We start from the raw sequence: 19,095 nt of genomic DNA, 5'->3' as shown, positions 1-19,095 counted from the left end.
CTATAGGAGGGTGAAATAAGTTTTACTAGCAGCGTCGTACCGGAGGTGCCAGTAGCCTCAGTGTGCCAGTCGCTTCTCAAGATGGCCTCACTGGCAGCAAAATATTCTCTGATGAGTTGACTCGCATGCTTGACTGGGATTGTACTTTATCTCTTCTGTCAGCTAAGCTCTGGTGAATTCCTCCGGCATCAACGTTAGCACGATGGTTCGTCCAACCGAGCATGTCCCCGATTCACAAAACTATATAGTTGGGAACCTCATAGGTAGATTCATAGTAGTTAACAGTTTGCTTAAACAAACTGACGTGGTTGTTTGATCTACGCAAAAGATGGCACTGGTTGTTGGTTTTAATAGTGAAATGTCATCCTAACCATTTAACTAGCTATGTCCAACATATTATGTATTTATTTCTCTAAATATTGTCACCTGCTCTCTAATACAAATTACATGGTTGCCTCACTATCCGTTTACAAAAAACTTTTCGGGGGTAAAACCAAACTGAAATTCGGCGATGGCTTGCCCCCTTGCAATCGATCTTCTACCTTTCAGTTTCTCCTCCTTAGCGTGGCTTTGCATCAATCTATGCAGAGAATTAAAGCATATAATGTCTCCTCCGATCTTGAGAATTTTTTTGGATGGCCTAATATGTTATGAGCTAAACTTTGCCAGCATTTTATCCTTTCCTCAGTTCCTCTACATGTAATTTCAGCTCGTCGCGAAATGAAGGAGGCAAGGAACCACTACCACATGCGGGGCTCCTCGCGCGGCGGCAACCGGAAGCGCCTGCACTGTGTCAAGGTGCAGCGCCGCGACGAGGCCGCCGCAGCCGCCGAGAAGGCCGCCATCAGCCAGCGCTGCGCGCACGGCAGCAGCTGCCCAGCACCACCCAACCGGCCACACCCACCAGCACCACCGTGTTCTCATGTCTGTGCCTTTTTCTAATTTGTTTCTTTTTTTATCGTTTGTGCCTTCATGGTGTCGATGTGCCCATTGCGTGTGCCGGCTCTCATCATGATTGCTTTGTTTTGATGGCTACATGTCTTTATGTAACTAATGTAGAAATCATGCCAAAAACACATTTCCCCACAACATAAAAGATAAGAGGGCTATATTTGTGAGCTAAAATAATTTTGATAGTCACAACTCATCATCTTCTTTCGATAGCCTTAGGATCTCCTTTTTATAATTTTGACCCTACAATGCAAAATTGTTCTACGGAGGTCATGGTATATCATCATATCATGTATTCAACTTAGGGTTTACCTCGATTAATAGTTACATTGAACCAAATTTTGGTCGTTCAAAATGGCAGATTTCGACATTTGTTATGATTGTTGAGTTGATTCTTAATAGCATCACTAAACAATGACCTATGTGTATATAAGTGTCCCCGTTGCAACGCACGGGTATATAGCTAGTTAGTTTTTAAGATTATTATCTCAAATATATTATAGATCATCTTATTATTTTTTAAGATTCAAAACATTTTCAAGATGATCTATAATATATCTGAAATAATGATCTTACTTCTTTTTTATCGCGTAAATTTTAATGAGATACATTAAATTATTTTAATTAGTTCATATATAATAATAATAATAATAATAATAATAATAATAATAATTAGTTCTTATGGTATTGGACCGCTTTTTATAATTTCGCCCCGGGCACCTCAAAACTCAGGCACGTGTGAACCTCAAAGCTCGTTTTAGTTAAGTAATAACCGGTAGCGTGCTAGCGTGTATTCAGAGTATTAGCATACAGGGATCTATGCTCTCTTCGATAGGCAACCATAGAATGCGATACAGCACATGTTAACCTCATTCACGTTTCTGTAAGAGAACAACAGATCTAGGCTATTATCAATTCAGTATTCCACAATTCAGCTGGAATCCAGGCATAAGTCTTGCAAGATAGGGGTAAATAAAACAACCGTTCATTCTCATACCAGCTGTGATGATACAATGTTACTTCAGAATCCAAACACAACATTGGTCTAAGCATTGGAAACCAGCTAAGAATTATAGTGATAGTGGCCATGATTTAGTCCATCCTGCTCTTAATCACATGCTCCCTCACTTCAGTCGGTGTCCTGAACCCAACAAAAGCACATATCACGGGAATAGAAGATTGGTGCTCAAAATGTGACAACGGATGACTGAGTGAACTTACACAATCAGAACATAGCCACCCCACCCACTAAGGCAGTCACGGTCTATTGATGAATTCAGAGCTTGGGATACAGTTTCGAAGAGTTCATCAGGTTCCTATGTCATGAAAAATAACAAGATGTCATTTGACTAAGAATAGAACAAAGTACAGTAATGTACACCCCAAATTAGAACTTCATAAAACATGGTAGACGCAGACCCAAAACAAAAGTGGATCTCAGGGAAATAGGTTCACAACATGCATCGAAGCGCATACCATGTTCGGCTTGTACATGGACTCACAAGCACCATACAAAGATTCTGATGCTGTCCCAGATACAACAAAATCCTTGGCCAGCTCCCTGCATAGTAAAGCACAGATAATAATTTAGATAAATAAAGGTCCCTGACTACAAGCAATAAAACAATAGGTACTGAAACAAGTAATATCCAAAGAACTATAAATAGAACAAACACCAGTAGATAATAGAACAAACACCAGTGGATAGATTGCATTTTTAGAAGAAAAAAAATGATACTGGTTTCTAATTTTCTTGGATTTAAAATAAATTACTTATGATTTTCTTAGATTTAACAATATTTCTATTATTTTTTATAAAACATATATATAAGCAAAAACTGCCTTTTAAATCAAACCAATCAGGGCCAAAGTTGTTCTTGCTGGAAGGACAGCCCTTGTCAAATCTGTTTTATCTGCCATTCCGGTTTACCTGTTAATTGCTTTGAATGTTCCCAATTGGGTTATCAAAGCCATTGATAAGGTCCGAAGGGCTTTCCTTTGGAAAGGAAGAAATGAAGTTAATGGAGGTAGTTTCTTGGTGGCTTCGGATAAGGTTACTAGCCTTTGTGCCTTGGAGGCCTGGGTGTCCCGAATCTTCAGTATATGGGTTGGGCTTTCCAGCTTAGATGGCTTTGGTTTCAAAAAACAGACCCCTCTAAACCCTGGAATGGATTGAAGTTTTGTCCAGAAACAAGTCTGTGACTTCTTTGCCAACTCAGTGATGACCTTGGTTGGTAATGGGCAGAACACAATTTTCTGGAATGGTCGATGGCTCAATGGAGGCACCATTGCTGACATGGCTCCAGAAGTGGTTACTCCTAAGGTGGCATGTTCTAGAACAGTTGCTCAATGCCTCCCTAACAGGGGCTAGGCCAGTGACATCAAGCCGGTGCTGTCCATGAATGGTATCCAACAGTATCTTATCCTTTGGGATTTATTGGAGAATGTAATCCTCGCTGAGGAAGATGATCAGCATCTTTGGAGGCATACTTCAAATGGACCTTCTCATCCAAATCTTGTTATTAGGCCTTCTTCTGGGGGTCTATCTCTTTTGAACACTGGAAAAGACTTTGGAGGTCTTGGGCTCCCCAGAAATGCAAGTTCTTTCTTTGGTTAGCAATGAGAAATAAATGTTGGACACTGATAATTTGGAGAAGAGGGGACTGCAGCACCTGGGCAGTTGCCCGCTGTGCGACCAGGAAAGCGAAACGATACAGCATATCCTCACTAGCTGTGTCTTCACCCGGCAATTCTGGTATCATCTCTTTGCTTCTTTTGGGATGTGTCACCTCTCCCCTAGGTCTGATGATGATTCTTTTGAGGAATGGTGGAGGAGGACCAGCAATTGCATAAGGAAAGAAAAGAGAAAAGGGATCAACAGTGTCTATCATTTTGGGTGATTGGTGTCTTTGGCTGCAAAGGAATAGAACTGTTTTTTATGGTGATCTTCCCTCCATCCAGAAGGTGCAGCAGCAGTTCAGTGATAAACTAACTTGTTGGATCATGGCTGGCGCCAAGGGTTTGGGTCAGCTAGGACTACCTAACTTCATGAGAAGTGTTGGGTCGAGTCCTTTTGCTCTTCTGTAATCTTTTTTCTTTTTCTTTTTCTTTGTTTGGGTTTATGTCCCGATTGCATGTCTTTTTTCTCTCTCTAATATAAAGATGTGCAGCTCTCTTTCTCGTTCGAGAGGGCCAAAGTTGTTGCCTTTGATACTCCAATGACCAAGATATCTGGTTTTGAAGTTTGACAACCAAAATCAGACTCAAGCACTATTGCGGTAGTTCGATGACCAAAAATAGTCTTCCTGTTTAAAATATTTCTTTTACAAATTTTTTTTGCAAGTCACCACACTGGAGACTGCCTAGATGTCCTATACAACTTACATTCGGAACCAGAGGAGACTATATAATTGTATACATGGACATAAGTAGCAAGTTGCAAATACTCAGATTATCAATAATTTCTTTTGTGCAAACAAAATGTGACCAGCATCATGCATTGTTGATGAAGAACAAGCTCTGTGTCAGTGTGTGTTGTGTTCATTCGCGTCAGGAGGGGCAACTAAATAAACCCTAATAAGCATTCAGAAAATTGATTAGTGTGGCTTTATTTTTATTTTCATACTTTTTGTTAAATAACATATTGCATTTACTTGCCTTGTAGATTGTTTTTGAAATATGTTCCTAGGTGAACAAAACTTGAATAGGCATATTGCTCAATACAGTAAAATGGAAGCAGATGATAAGCAGAGAGGAATTTTCATTCCAAGCCATTGACAAAATTGTGGGTCTTATACCACTGGTTCAACTCTAGCACAGTATTACTGCCCACTTTCAGAACAATGTTGCAAATTAGCAGCATGTTAAGGACAAAATTTTCAAACCAGATACCAGTGACATTTCCAGGGCAACTTTGATGAACTAGTGGCACAAGACTCGTTAGCTGAAAATATTGCCTTGACTAGGACCCTAAAACGCAATAATCTCAAGCAGAAAACAAACCAAGCACTTATTCAATAAGAAAACAGCATAAAACAGATACCTACTTTGCACCTAAGCAGTCCATAGTACAAATAAATGGTACGTTGTCATCTCCAAGTCCAGCAATGACTGGCTGGCAAAAATATGGCCCGAATCTGAAAGTTTCATGTGTCATGATAAAAGTTAAACAAACATTGCCAATGAAAGTTTCAGTATTTGAAGATAAAAGCTAATTTGCAGCAACTACGGATTAAGAGGCTTGAAATCCAGTCCTTATATCAAACAGAATCTTTGTGCACATGAACATAATTACCTCAGTTACCCAGATAACGATTTAGTTTCCTCTTATGCCTTGAAGAGAAAAATTGCAACATGAAACTCTAATTATAACAAGACTCCATTTTTAAAAAATAGACTACGAACTTGGTTTATGTGGAGCTAATTCTGGATACATCATTGTTCATGGCTAATAGAAAATAGATGATATCTCATAGCTTAACAGTTTATTGTATATAAGTAGTAAATGTACTATATAAAGTGTATCTGAAGTACTCTGTCAGTGGAATGGTCGGTCCAAAAGGCAAAGCATTTCATATAAAGATCTAGTTTCGAAGTTCTGCATCCCCAAATACCATCACACATCACAGTATACGGTATTGATGACTCGCACTAACTTCCTATGACCAAATCCTCCAGCAGCATGAGCATAAGCCAACATAACCAATAAGTTTTGCATTTATTTGCAGAGTCCATGCTCTGGCAGGGCATAAAAAATTAAAACAACTACCCAGAAGGTCTATCCAGTATCCTACACAATTCCACCAAAAGTACGATAGCAAAATTCTCACCTCTTCTCGTAGAGGAGCGCAGAGACAAGGCTGGCAAAGGTCTCGGGCTTCATGTCCCTCTCCTCCCGCAGCTGATACAGCTTGTGCCTGAACACCAACCGCTGGTACCTGCAGAGGGACCCAAAATCCTAAGCTGCCGAAACGAAGGCAACAGCCCGTGTGTAGAGGAGGGGAGAATTCGGCAACTGCGACTCACAGCGTCTGGGCGTCAGTGGCGAGCCCAGAGAGGCCGATGTAAAGCTTGTCGTGGACCTTGAACACCCGCTGGAAGTCCGTCGCGATGGTCTGAAGCTGCACGCCCAGCCGCCGGTCGCTGGCGATCGCGAAACAGTTCTTCCCCACCATCGCCACCACGGCGGACCCATTATACTCGAAGATCTGCGATGGGTAGGGGGGGCGAAACGGTAAGGAATTCGAGATCCGGGGCGAGGGGAGGACGGCACGGGAGCCAGCGGGGAATCGGGGGACTCACCGACATGGCCAAGGCTGCGGCGACGGCGAGGTCGCGGAGGAGGGTTCGGGTGGATGCGTCGGCGACGAGGATCGGAGGGGAACTGGGGAAGTAGCGACTGGCGACGGCGGTGGCCTGGTGGGCTTATCATGGAGGCCGGGTTGGGCTTCTTTGTGCACTAGAAGGTCCACCGATGCCGGCTCGGGAGCCGCGTGAGAATTCTGGGGCCGTAAAAATACTTTTTTGCACTGTACTGTTTGAAGAAAAGTGAAATAACAAGTTTTTGTACACTGTAGTTAGCAGATTACACATATAGCTATGCAAAACAATTGTTTTGCACTACGGAGTAATTTTAAAATAGATGGAGACAAATAAGCGGTTAGTTAGTGATAACCTTATATCGTATTTAAATGTACTAGAGATAATAGTTAGTTAGTTGAAAGTATATAAAGAGTCTATCTAATAGTTCAACTATTAGCTACTTTTAGCAAATTAGCTAATAATTAGCTAGATATTTATTAGCTAGCTAATTTCGCTAGTAACTAGGTATATAGGGATGAAAACGGACGGAAACGGACAGAAAACTCTTCTCCTGTTTCTGCTCCCGCAATTCATCATCGGAAACGGGTTCGGGAGCGGAACAACCACAGACGAAATTCGGTCGAGTTTATACGGGTTTACGGAAACGAACCAAAACGGCTGAATATTAACCGAAAACAGACGGAATTTGCCTCAACGGAAAAAATTGACCGGAAACAAACACTCACAAGGTGTTGTAGCCATAGTCCAAATTCAATAGTCCACTAAACAACGAGAAAATAAGTCCACATTACCACATGATTACATGACCACATAGCCACTGAACAACAGAAAAAATAAGATTTCTTCATAGCCCGCCATCTTCATTCATGAATTGGAAATCACTATACCAACATTGATCCTACATTTTAGAATACACGTGTATAAGTAATTGCAAATGATAGGTAGCAACAAGCAGCCAACCAGCAAGTAATCCTTGTTATTGCGCTGGTGCCTTGAACATAGTAAATATGGTACTCCCTCCGTTTCGTTTTAATTGTCGCTGTATCCAGCGACAACTAAAAAGAAACGGAGGGAGTAGTGTGTAGCATATCTATATTAATGCATAAAAGCTTCAAACAAACCGTAGGCACTCGTCACAAGGCACCAACGTAGCTCGTCAATCAGCAGCATCTCGGCTGCCCCAACCACCCGGTGCCGCCCCCAATTTCACCGTCCGTGCGTCCGCCAAAACGGATGGGTCCTAGGGACCGTCGGTACACAAGCACAACTACACAAGACAGAGGAGCTAGCCAGCTAGGTGCCTAGGTGTGCTGGTCTGCTGGGGTGCTTGCTGGCTTTGTTGCTTGCTGCGCAAATGCAGGCTGTAAGCATGTGCGTACTGGCGTGTGGTGTACCTGAAATCTGGCAATGGACGAGGACGACGACCGGTCAATGGCGTCCTGCTCCTACGTGTCCGAGGCCCAAGCTGGAGGTTGGAGAAGGAAAACTGGAGATGTGTGTCCACTGTGTCCGTGTCGTGCGGCGTCCGACTGCCGAGTCAATTCAGTGGAGCCGTGGTCTGTGGAGGCCTATTGGGCTTGGCCGCTTTGGGCCTGGCGGGAGAGATGGCTGACAGATGACCACTTCGGGTTGTATCCGGGTTAAATCCGGAAATATCCCGACCTAATACGAGATCCCGACAATTCGAACGGAAAATAGTACTTCCCGTTTCCGTCCCGACCCCGCAGACTTCCAACCCGTAACCCATCCCGAACCTGTTTTTTCTGAAAATCTGAAAACGGGCGGGTTAAATGTAGAAAATGGGTCGGGTCGGAACGAGATTTTTTCCGTCCATTTTCATCGCTATAGGTATATGCCCGTGTGTTGCAACAGGTATACTTATGCAGTCATAGGTCATTGTTTAGTGAGGTAATCAACCGGCAGGGTGACACTTGTGTATGTATAGATCATTGTTTAGTGATGTTATCAACCAAACTTCACGTGTCGGGTCGACATGCGAGGGAGGTGACATTGGGAGGCAGGCTCGGGGCGAGGCGCCGGGTGTGTGGGACCGCGAATTGCGTCGGGAGGCAGATTGGAGGGCGTTAGGTGGATGGAGGCCGCGACATGTGGAACGTGGTGCGGTTAGAGCGAGAGGCGGGGAGAGGTGGAGGAGGCCGGGTGCGGACATTTCTGCCAAAGTGGCCTTAGGCGAGTCGTGACTGCGTATGCTACCCGGGCTTGGCCTCGGATGAGTCGTGACTGCGTCTGCTGCCCGGGCTTGACCTCAGATGAGTCGTGACTGCCTGTCCCGCCCGAGCTTGGCCTCAGACGAGTCGTGATTATGTCTCCCGCTCGAGGGTGGCCTCAAGCGAGTCGTGACTGCGTCTCCCGCCAGGCTTGTCCTTGGGTGATTCTTGACAGCCTCTCCCGCCCGAGAGTGGTCTCGAGCGAGTCATGACTGTGTATCTGAAAGTCGCCTAGAGGGGGGGGTGAATAGGGCGAATATGAAATTTACAAACTTTAAGTACAACTACAAGCCGGGGTTAGCGTTAGTAATATAAACGAGTCTGAAAGAGAGGGAAAAAACAAATCACAAGCAAATAAGACGGATGACACGGTGATTTGTTTTACCGAGGTTCGGTTCTTGCAAACCTACTCCCCGTTGAGGTGGTCACAAAGATCGGGTCTCTTTCAACCCTTTCCCTCTCTCAAAACGGTCACTTAGACCGAGTGAGCTTCTCTTCTCAATCAAACGGGACACTAAGTCCCCACAAGGACCACCACACAATTGGTGTCTCTTGCCTTGGTTATAATTGAGTTGGAATCAAGAAAGAATGAAGAAGAAAAGCAATCCAAGCGCAAGAGCTCAAATGAACACAAGTATCTCTCTCTCACTAGTCACTATTTGATTGGAATTGTCTTTGGACTTGGGAGAGGATTTGATCTCTTGTTTGTGTCTTGTATTGAATGTTATAGCTCTTGTATAAGGTGTGAAGGCTGAAAACTTGGATGCAATGAATGGTGGGTGGTTGGGGGTATTTATAGCCCCAACCACCAAAGAAGCCGTTGGTGGAGGCTGCTATCGCATGGCGCACCGGACAGTCCGGTGCGCCACCGGACACTGTCTGGTGCGCCAGCCACGTCACCCGGCCGTTGGATTCTGACCGTTGGAGCTTCTGACTTCTGGGCCACCGGACAGTCCGGTGGTGCATCGGACAGGTCCTGTAGACTGTCCGGTGCGCCTTCTGGCTCTGCTCTGACTTCTACGCGCACTGTAGCGCATTAACTGCTCTCTGCAGACGACCGTTGGTGCGAAGTAGCCGTTGCTCCGCTGGCACACCGGACAGTCCGGTGCTACACCGGACAGTCCGGTGCTACACCGGACAGTCCGGTGAATTATAGCGGAGCGGCTCCCATAATTCCCGAAGGTGAGCAGTTCGGAGTTGGGTTCCCTGGTGCACCGGACACTGTCCGGTGGCACACCGGACAGTCCGGTGCGCCAGACCAGGGCACACTTCGATTGTCTTTTGCTCTCTTTGTTTGAACCCTTTCTTGGCCTTTTTATTGGTTTGTTGTGAACCTTTGGCACCTGTAAAACTTATAATCTAGAGCAAACTAGTTAGTCCAATTATTTGTGTTGGGCAATTCAACCACCAAAATCAATTAGGAAAAGATGTAAGCCTATTTCCCTTTCAATCTCCCCCTTTTTGGTGATTGATGCCAACACAAACCAAAGCAAATATAAAAGTGCAGAATTGAACTAGTTTGCATAATGTAAGTGCAAAGGTTGCTTGGAATGAAACCAATAATTATTTCTACTAGATATGCATGGAATGATTTTCTTCTTATTTAAAATTTTGGACCACGCTTGCACTACTTGTTTTGTTTTGCAATGTTTTGGAAATTCTTTTTAAAAAATCTTTTGCAAATAGTCAAAGGTATATGAATAAGATTTTGAGAAGCATTTTCAAGATTTGAAATTTTCTTCCCCTGTTTCAAATGCTTTTCCTTTGACTAAACAAAACTCCCCCTTAATGAAATCCTCCTCTTAGTGTTCAAGAGGGTTTTATATATTAATTTTGAAGAGGGTATACCAATTTGAAATTATATCAAAAATAAGATACCAATAGAAAAAAATCTTCTCTTAACACAAATTTGAAAGACTACATTTTTGAAATGAGTGGTGGTGCGGTCCTTTTGCTTTGGGCTAATACTTTCTCCCCCTTTGGCATGAATCGCCAAAAACGGATACTTGTGAGTGAAATATAAGCCCTTTTTACTTTCTCTCCCTTTGGCAAATAATATACCAGTGAGTGAAGATTATACCAAGTTGGAGAGCGGTGTGGAGCGACGACGAAGGATGAATAATTCGATGGAGTGGAGTGGAAGCCTTGTCTTCGCCGAAGACTCTAATTCCCTTTCAATCTATGACTTAGCATGAAATGCACTTGAAACCATATTAGTCATAGCACATGAAAGAGACATGATCAAAGGTATATAAATGAGCTATGTGTGCAAAATATCAATCAAAATTCCTAGAATCAAGAACATTTAGCTCATGCCTAAGTTTGGTAAAAGTTTGCTCATCTAGTGGCTTGGTAAAGATACCGGCTAATTGTTCTTTGGTGTTAACATAAGAAATCTCGATATCCCCCTTTTGTTGATGATCCCTCAAAAAGTGATACCGAATGGATATGTGTTTAGTGCGGCTATGTTCAACGGGATTATCCGCCATGCGGATTGCACTCTCATTATCACATAGAAGAGGAACTTTGGTTAATTTGTAACCATAGTCCCTAAGGGTTTGCCTCATCCAAAGCAATTGCGCGCAACAATGGCCTGCGACAATGTACTCGGCTTCGGCGGTAGAAAGAGCCACTGAATTTTGCTTCTTTGAAGCCCAAGACACCAGGGATCTTTCCAAGAACTGGCAAGTCCCTGATGTGCTCTTTCTATTAATTTTACACCCTGCCCAATCAACATCGAAATAACCAATTAAATCAAATGTGGATCCCCTGGGGTACCAAAGGCCAAACTTAGGAGTATAAACTAAATATCTCAAGATTCGTTTTATGGCCCTAAGGTGAACTTCCTTAGGATCGGCTTGGAATCTTGCACACATGCATATGGAAAGCATAATATCTGGTCGTGAAGCACATAAATAGAGTAAAGAACCTATCATCGACCAGTATACCTTTTGATCTACGGATTTACCTCCCGTGTCGAGGTCGAGATGCCCATTAGTTCCCATGGGTGTCTTGATGGGCTTAGCATCCTTCATCCCAAACTTTGCAAGAATGTCTTGAATGTACTTCGTTTGGCTGATGAAGGTGCCCTCTTGGAGTTGCTTCACTTGAAATCCTAAGAAATACCTCAACTCCCCCATCATCGACATCTCGAATTTTTGAGTCATGATCCTACTAAACTCTTCACAAGTAGATTCGTTAGTAGACCCAAATATGATATCATCAACATAAATTTCGCATACGAACAAATCATTTGCAAGTGTTTTAGTAAAGAGAGTAGGATCGGCTTTTCCGACTTTGAAGCCATTAACAATAAGAAAATCTCTTAGGCATTCATACCATGCTCTTGGGGCTTGCTTGAGCCCATAAAGCGCCTTAGAGAGTTTATAAACATGGTTAGGGTACTCACTATCTTCAAAGCCGGGAGGTTGCTCAACATAGACCTCCTCCTTGATTGGTCCATTGAGGAAGGCGCTTTTCACGTCCATTTGATAAAGCTTGAAGCCATGGTAAGTAGCATAGGCAAGTAAAATGCGAATTGACTCAAGCCTAGCTACGGGTGCATAGGTTTCACCGAAATCCAAACCTTCGACTTATGAATAACCCTTGGCCACAAGTCGGGCTTTGTTCCTTGTCACCACACCTGCTCATCTTGTTTGTTGCGGAAGACCCATTTGGTTCCTACAACATTTTGGTTAGGACGTGGAACTAAATGCCATACCTCATTCCTCGTGAAGTTGTTGAGCTCCTCTTGCATCGCCAGCACCCAATCCGAATCTTGAAGTGCTTCCTCTACCCTGTGTGGCTCAATGGAGGAAACAAAAGAGTAATGTTCACAAAAATGAGCAACATGAGATCGAGTGGTTACCCCCTTATGAATATCGCCGAGGATGGTGTTCACGGGGTGATCTCGTTGGATTCCTTGGTGGACTCTTGGGTGTGGCGGTCTTGGACCCTCATCATCTTCCTTGTCTTGATCATTAGCATCTCCCCCTTGATCATTGTCCTCCTCTTGAGGTGGCTCCTCTTGATCTTCATCATCATCATCTTGAGCTTGATCCTCATCTTGAGTTGGTGGAGATGCTTGTATTGAGGAAGATGGTTGATCTTGTGTAAGTGGAGGCTCTTTGGATTCCTTAGGACACACATCCCCAATGGATATGTTCCTTAGCGCGACGCATGGAGCCTCTTCATCATCTAGCTCATCAAGATCAACTTGCTCTACTTGAGAGCCGTTAGTCTCACCAAACACAATGTCACAAGAAACTTCAACTAGTCTAGAGGACTTGTTAAAGACTCTATATGCCCTTGTGTTTGAATCATAACCAAGTAAAAAACGTTCTACAGCCTTAGGAGCAAATTTAGATTTTCTACCTCTTTTAACAAGAATAAAGCATTTGCTGCCAAAGACTCTAAAATATGAAACATTGGGCTTTTTACCGGTTAGGAGTTCATAAGATGTCTTCTTGAGCATTCGGTGTAGATATAACCGGTTGATGGCGTAGCAAGCGGTGTTCACCGCCTCGGCCCAAAACCGATCCGAAGTCTTGTATTCATCAAGCATGGTCCTTGCCATGTCCAATAGAGTTCTATTCTTCCTCTCCACTACACCATTTTGCTGTGACGTGTAGGGAGAAGAGAACTCATGCTTGATGCCCTCCTCCTCAAGAAAGCTTTCAATTTGAGAGTTCTTGAACTCCGTCCTGTTGTCGCTTCTTATCTTTTTTATCCTTAAGCCGAACTCATTTTGAGCCCGTCTCAAGAATCCCTTTAAGGTCTCTTGGGTTTGAGTTTTTTCCTACAAAAAGAACACCCAAGTGAAGCGAGAATAATCATCCACAATTACAAGACAATACTTACTCCCGCCGATGCTTATGTAACCTATCGGGCCGAATAGGTCCATGTGGAGTAACTCAAGCGACTTGTCGATCGTCATGATGTTCTTGTGTGGATGATGAACACCAACTTGCTTCCCTACTTGACATGCGCTACAAACCCTGTCTTTCTCAAAATGAACATTCGTTAGTCCCAAAATGTGCTCTCCCTTTAGAAGCTTATGAAGATTCTTCATCCCAATGTGGGCTAGTCGGCGGTGCCAGAGCTAACCCATGTTAGTCTCAGCAATTAAGCAAGTGTCGAGTTCAGCTCTATCAAAATCTACTAAGTATAGCTGACCCTCTAACACTCCCTTGAATGCTACTGAATCATCACTTCTTCTAAAGACAGTAACACCTGTATCCGTAAAAAGACAGTTGTAGCCCATTTTGCATAATTGAGAAACAGAAAACAAATTGTAATCTAGAGAATCTACAAGAAAAACATTGGAAATAGAATGGTTAGGCGATATTGCAATTTTACCAAGTCCTTTGACCAAACCTTGGTTTCCATCCCCGAATGTGATAGCTCGTTGGGAATCTTGGTTTTTCTCGTAGGAGGAGAACATCTTCTTCTCCCCTGTCATGTGGTTTGTGCACCCGCTATCGATGATCCAACTTGAGCCCCCGAGTGCATAAACCTACAAAACAAATTTAGGCCTTGTTCTTAGGTACCCAAACGGTCTTGGGTCCTTTCACATTAGAAACAAGCACCTTGGGTACCCAAACACAAGTCTTGGAGCCCTTGTGTTTGGCCCCAACATATTTGGCAACTACTTTGCCTGATTTGTTAGTTAAAACATATGATGCATCAAAAGTCTTAAATGAAATGTTAGGTTCATTTGATGCAATTGGAGTTTTCTTCTTAGGCAATTTAGCACGGATTGATTGCCTAGAACTAGATGCCTCACTCTTATACATAAAAGCATGATTAGAGCCAGAGTGAGACTTCCTAGAGTGAATTCTCCTAATTTTGTGCTCGGGATAACCGACATGGTATAAAATATAACCCTCGTTATCCTGAGCCATGGGAGCTTTGCCCTTAACAAAGTTTGACAATCTTTAAGGAGGGGCATTAAGCTTGACATTGTCTCCCTTTTGAAAGCCAATGCCATCCTTAATGCCTGGGCGTCTCCCACTATAAAGCATACTACGAGCAAATTTAATTTTTTCATTTTCTAATTCATGCTCGGCAATTTTAGTGTCTAATTTTGCTATATGATCATTTTGTTGTTTAATCATAGCCATGTGATCATGAATAGCATCAATGTTAACATCTCTACATCTAGTGCAAATTGTAACATGCTCAACGACAGATGTAGAGGGTTTGTAAGTTTTTAGTTCAACAATCTTAGCGTGTAAAATAGCATTCTCATCTCTAAGATTGGAAATGGAAACATTGCAAACATTTAATTCCTTAGCCTTAGCAATTAATTTTTCATTCTCATTTCTAAGGCTAGCAAGAGAGGTATTCAATTTTTCAATCTTAACAATTGAACTAGCATTATCATTTCTAAGATTGCCAATTGAATCATCAAAAATATTTGATTTCTCAACCTTAGCAATTAATTTGGCATTTTCATTTCTAAGGTTCGAAATAACATCATGGCAAGTGCTTAGCTCATTAGATAGTTTTTCACATTTTTCTATTTCTAGAGCATAAGCATTTTTAACCTTAACATGCTTTTTGTTTTCTTTAATTAGGAAGTCCTCTTGGGTGTCCAAGAGTTCACCCTTCTCATGAATAACACTAATTAACTCATTTAATTTCTCCTTTTGTTGCATGTTTAGGTTGGCAAAAAGCGTTAATAAATCATCCTCATCATCACTAGAGCTAGCTTCATCACTAGATGTTGCATACTTAGTGGAGGATTTAGATTTTACCTTCTTCTTCTTGTCATCCTTTGCCATGAGGCACTTATGGCCGACGTTGGGGAAGAGAAGTCCCTTGTTGACGGCGATGTTGGCAGCGTCCTCGTCGGAGGAGGAGTCAGTGGAGCTCTCGTCGGAGTCCCACTCCCGGCAAACATGGGCATCGCCACCCTTCTTCTTGTAATATCTCTTCTTCTCCTTTCTTCTCTCCTTCTTGTCGTCGCCCCTGTCACTATCACTTGATAATGGACATTTAGCAATGACATGACCAGGCTTACCACACTTGTAGCAAACTTTCTTGGTGCGGGGCTTGTAGTCCTTCCCCCTCCTTTGCTTGAGGATTTGGCGGAAGCTCTTGATGATGAGCGCCATCTCCTCATTGTCGAGCTTGGAGGCGTCGATGGGGACCCTACTTGGTGTAGAATCCTTCTTTTCTTCTTCCATCGCCTTGAATGCGACGGGTTGCACCTCGGGTGTTGAGGTGGCGCCTTGCTCGATGATTTTCTTGGAGCCTTTGATAATCAATTCAAAGCTCACAAATTTTCCTATTACTTCCTCGGGAGACATTAGTTTATATCTTGGATCACCACGAATTAATTGAACTTGAGTAGGGTTAAGAAATACGAGTGATCTAAGAATAACCTTGACCATTTCATGGTCATCCCATTTGGTGCTCCCGAGGTTGCGCACTTGGTTCACCAATGTCTTGAGCCGGTTGTACATTGCTTGTGGCTCCTCCCCTTGGTGAAGCATGAAGCGACCGAGCTCCCCCTCGACCGTTTTCCTCTTGGTGATCTTGGTCACCTCGTCTCCTTCGTGCGCGGTTTTGAGCACATCCCAAATCTCCTTGGCGCTCTTCAACCCTTGCACCTTGTTATACTCCTCTCGACTTAGAGAGGCGAGGAGTATAGTGGTGGCTTGGGAGTTGAAGTGCCGGATTTGGGCAACTTCGTCCGAGTCATAGTCTTCATCCCCCGGCGATGGTACCTGTACTCCAATCTCAACAACATCCCAAATACTAGTGTGGAGTGAGGTTAGATGGTGCCTCATTTTGTCACTCCACATATTGTAATCTTCACCATCAAACATGGGTGGTTTGCCTAATGGGACGAAAAGTAAAGGAGTACGTTTGGAAATGCGAGGATAGCGTAGGGGAATCTTACTAAACTTCTTGCGCTCATGGTGCTTAGAAGTTACGGACGGCGTGTCGGAGCCGGAGGTGGATGGTGATAAAGAGTCGGTCTCATAGTAGACCACTTTCTTCATCTTCTTTTTCTTCTCGCCGCTCCGACGCGACTTGTCGTGTGAAGGGGATCCCTTCACCTTGTTGCCGGACTCCCCGGATGGAGCCTTCTCGTGGCTTGTGGCGGGCTTCTCGCCGGTCACCATCTCCTTCTTGGCGTGATCTCTGAAAGTCGCCTAGAGGGGGGGGGGGTGAATAGGGCGAATCAAAAATTTATAAACTTAAGCACAACTACAAGCCTGGTTAGCGTTAGAAATATAAACGAGTCCGAGAGAGAGGGCGCAAAACAAATCGTGAGAAAATAAAGAGCGAGACACGATGATTTGTTTTACCGAGGTTCGGTTCTTGCAAACCTACTCCCTGTTGAGATGGTCACAAAGACCGGGTCTCTTTCAACCCTTTCCCTCTCTCAAACGATCACTTAGACCGAGTGAGCTTCTCTTCTCAATCAAACGGAACACGAAGTTCCCGCAAGGACCACCACACAATTGGTGTCTCTTGCCTCGGTTACAATTGAGTTTGATCACAAGAAGAATGAGAAAGAAAAGAAGCAATCCAAGCGCAAGAGCTCAAATGAACACAACAAATCTCTCTCTAATCACTAAAGCTTTATGTGGAGTTGGGAGAGGATTTGATCTCTTTGGTGTGTCTTGTATTAAATGCTATAGCTCTTGTAAGGTGTAGAAGTGTAGAAAACTTGGATACCATTGAATGTGGGGTGGTTGGGGTATTTATAGCCCCAACCACCTAAAATGGCCGTTGGAAGTGTGCTGTCGCATGGCGCACCGGACAGTCCGGTGAGCCACCGGACACTGTCCGGTGCGCCAGCCACGTCAGCAGACCGTTGGGGTTCGACCGTTGGAGCTCTGACTTGTGGGGCCTCTGGGCTGTCCGGTGGTGCACCGGACAGGTCCTGTAGACTGTCCGGTGCGCCAACTGCGCATGCTCTGACTCTGGCGCGCACTGTAGCGCATTGAATGCGGTTGCAGACGACCGTTGCGCGCGAAGTAGTCGTTGCTCCGCTAGCACACCGGACAGTCTGGTGTGCACCGGACACTGTCCGGTGACTCACCGGACAGTCCAGTGAATTATAGCGGAGCGCCCTTGGAATTTCCCGAAGGTAGCGAGTTCAGCTTCAAGTGCCCTGGTGCACCGGACACTGTCCGGTGGCACACCGGACAGTCCGGTGCGCCAAACCAGGGTGCCTTTGGGTTGTCTTTTGCTCTCTTTGTTTGACCCCTTTCTTGGTCTTTTTATTGGCTTATTGTAAACCTTTGGCACCTGTAGAACTTATAGAATAAAGCAAACTAGTTAGTCCAATTATTTGTGTTGGGCAATTCAACCACCAAAATCAATTAGGAAAAAGGTGTAAGCCTAATTCCCTTTCAACCTTCCCCTTTTTGGTGATTGATGCCAACACTAATCAAAGCAAATATAGAAGTGCATAATTGAACTAGTTTGTATAATTGTAATTGCAAAGGTTACTTAGAATTGAGCCAATATAAGTTCTCATAAGATATGCATGGATTGTTTCTTTACTTTAACATTTTGGACCACGCTTGCACCACATGTTTGGTTTTTGCAAATTCTTTTGTAAATTCATTTCAAAGTTCTTTTGCAAATAGTCAAAGGTAAATGAATAAGATTTTGAGAAGCATCCTCAAGATTTCAAATTTTCTCCCCATGTTTCAAATGCTTTTCCTTTGACTAAACAAAACTCCCCCTCAATAAAATCCTCCTTTTAGTGTTCAAGAGGGTTTTAAGATATCAATTTTGAAAATACTACTTTCTCCCACTTTTGAATATAATAAGATATCAATTGAAAAATTCATCATTTTAAAACCTTTTCTTATATTTTTGGAAATGGGTGGTGGTGCGGTCCTTTTGCTTTGGGCTAATATTTTCTCCCCCTTTGGCATGAATCGCCAAAAACGGATACTTGAGTGAAATATAAGCCCTCTTAACTACTTTCTCCCCTTTGGCAAACAAAATATGAGTGAAGATTATACCAAAGTTGGAGAGTTGCTCGGAGCGACGGCGAAGGATGAGTAATATAATGGAGTGGAGTGGAAGCCTTTGTCTTCGCCGAAGACTCGAATTCCCTTTCAATCTATGACTTGGTTTGAAATATACTTGAAAACACATTAGTCATAGCATATAAAAGAGACATGATCAAAGGTATATTAATGAGCTATGTATGCAAGATATCAAAAGAAATTCGTAGAATCAAGAATATTTAGCTCATGCCTAAGTTTGTTAAAGGTTTGTTCATCTATTGGCTTGGTAAAGATATCAGCTAATTGTTCCTTAGTGTTAATATATGCAATCTTGATATCTCCCTTTTGTTGGTGATCCCTTAGAAAATGATACCGAATGGCTATGTGTTTAGTGCGGCTATGCTCAACGGGATTATCCGCCATGCGGATTGCACTCTCATTATCACATAGAAGAGGAACTTTGGTTAATTTGTAACCATAGTCCCTAAGGGTTTGCCTCATCCAAAGCAATTGCGCGCAACAATGGCCTGCGGCAATATACTCGGCTTCGGCGGTAGAAAGAGCTACGGAATTTTGCTTCTTTGAAGCCCAAGACACCAGAGACCTTC

At 43.4% G+C, this 19,095-nt stretch overlaps 1 protein-coding gene across 2 annotated transcripts; it reads right to left on the bottom strand.

The window, feature by feature from the left end:
- Nucleotides 1-1,812: 1,812 nt before the first annotated feature.
- LOC100274112 (uncharacterized) lies at nucleotides 1,813-6,451 on the bottom strand. Of its 2 annotated transcripts, NM_001148491.1 has the most exon segments (7): nucleotides 1,814-2,092; nucleotides 2,173-2,267; nucleotides 2,428-2,512; nucleotides 4,998-5,087; nucleotides 5,781-5,888; nucleotides 5,977-6,158; nucleotides 6,253-6,329. In NM_001148491.1, coding segments are annotated over 7 exon segments (615 nt in total). In that variant the 5' UTR covers nucleotides 6,259-6,329; the 3' UTR covers nucleotides 1,814-2,043.
- Between the last annotated feature and the right edge of the window lie 12,644 nt (nucleotides 6,452-19,095).

The sequence above is a fragment of the Zea mays genome, chromosome 9, assembly GCF_902167145.1.
Source record: "Zea mays cultivar B73 chromosome 9, Zm-B73-REFERENCE-NAM-5.0, whole genome shotgun sequence".
In the NCBI taxonomy this organism is placed as follows: Eukaryota; Viridiplantae; Streptophyta; class Magnoliopsida; order Poales; family Poaceae; genus Zea; species Zea mays.
This window is presented reverse-complemented; position numbering and strand designations above follow the sequence as displayed.

What these genes read in the sequence shown, in the direction of transcription:
- LOC100274112 (XM_020543561.2), bottom strand. An exon ending in GCCACTGACGCCCAGACGCT is followed by an intron (nt 5,889 to 5,976) that starts GTGAGTCGCAGT and finishes GTCCCTCTGCAG; the next exon opens with GTACCAGCGGTTGGTGTTCA. An exon ending in GCGCTCCTCTACGAGAAGAG is followed by an intron (nt 2,513 to 5,780) that starts GTGAGAATTTTG and finishes TTTACTATGCAG; the next exon opens with GGAGCTGGCCAAGGATTTTG.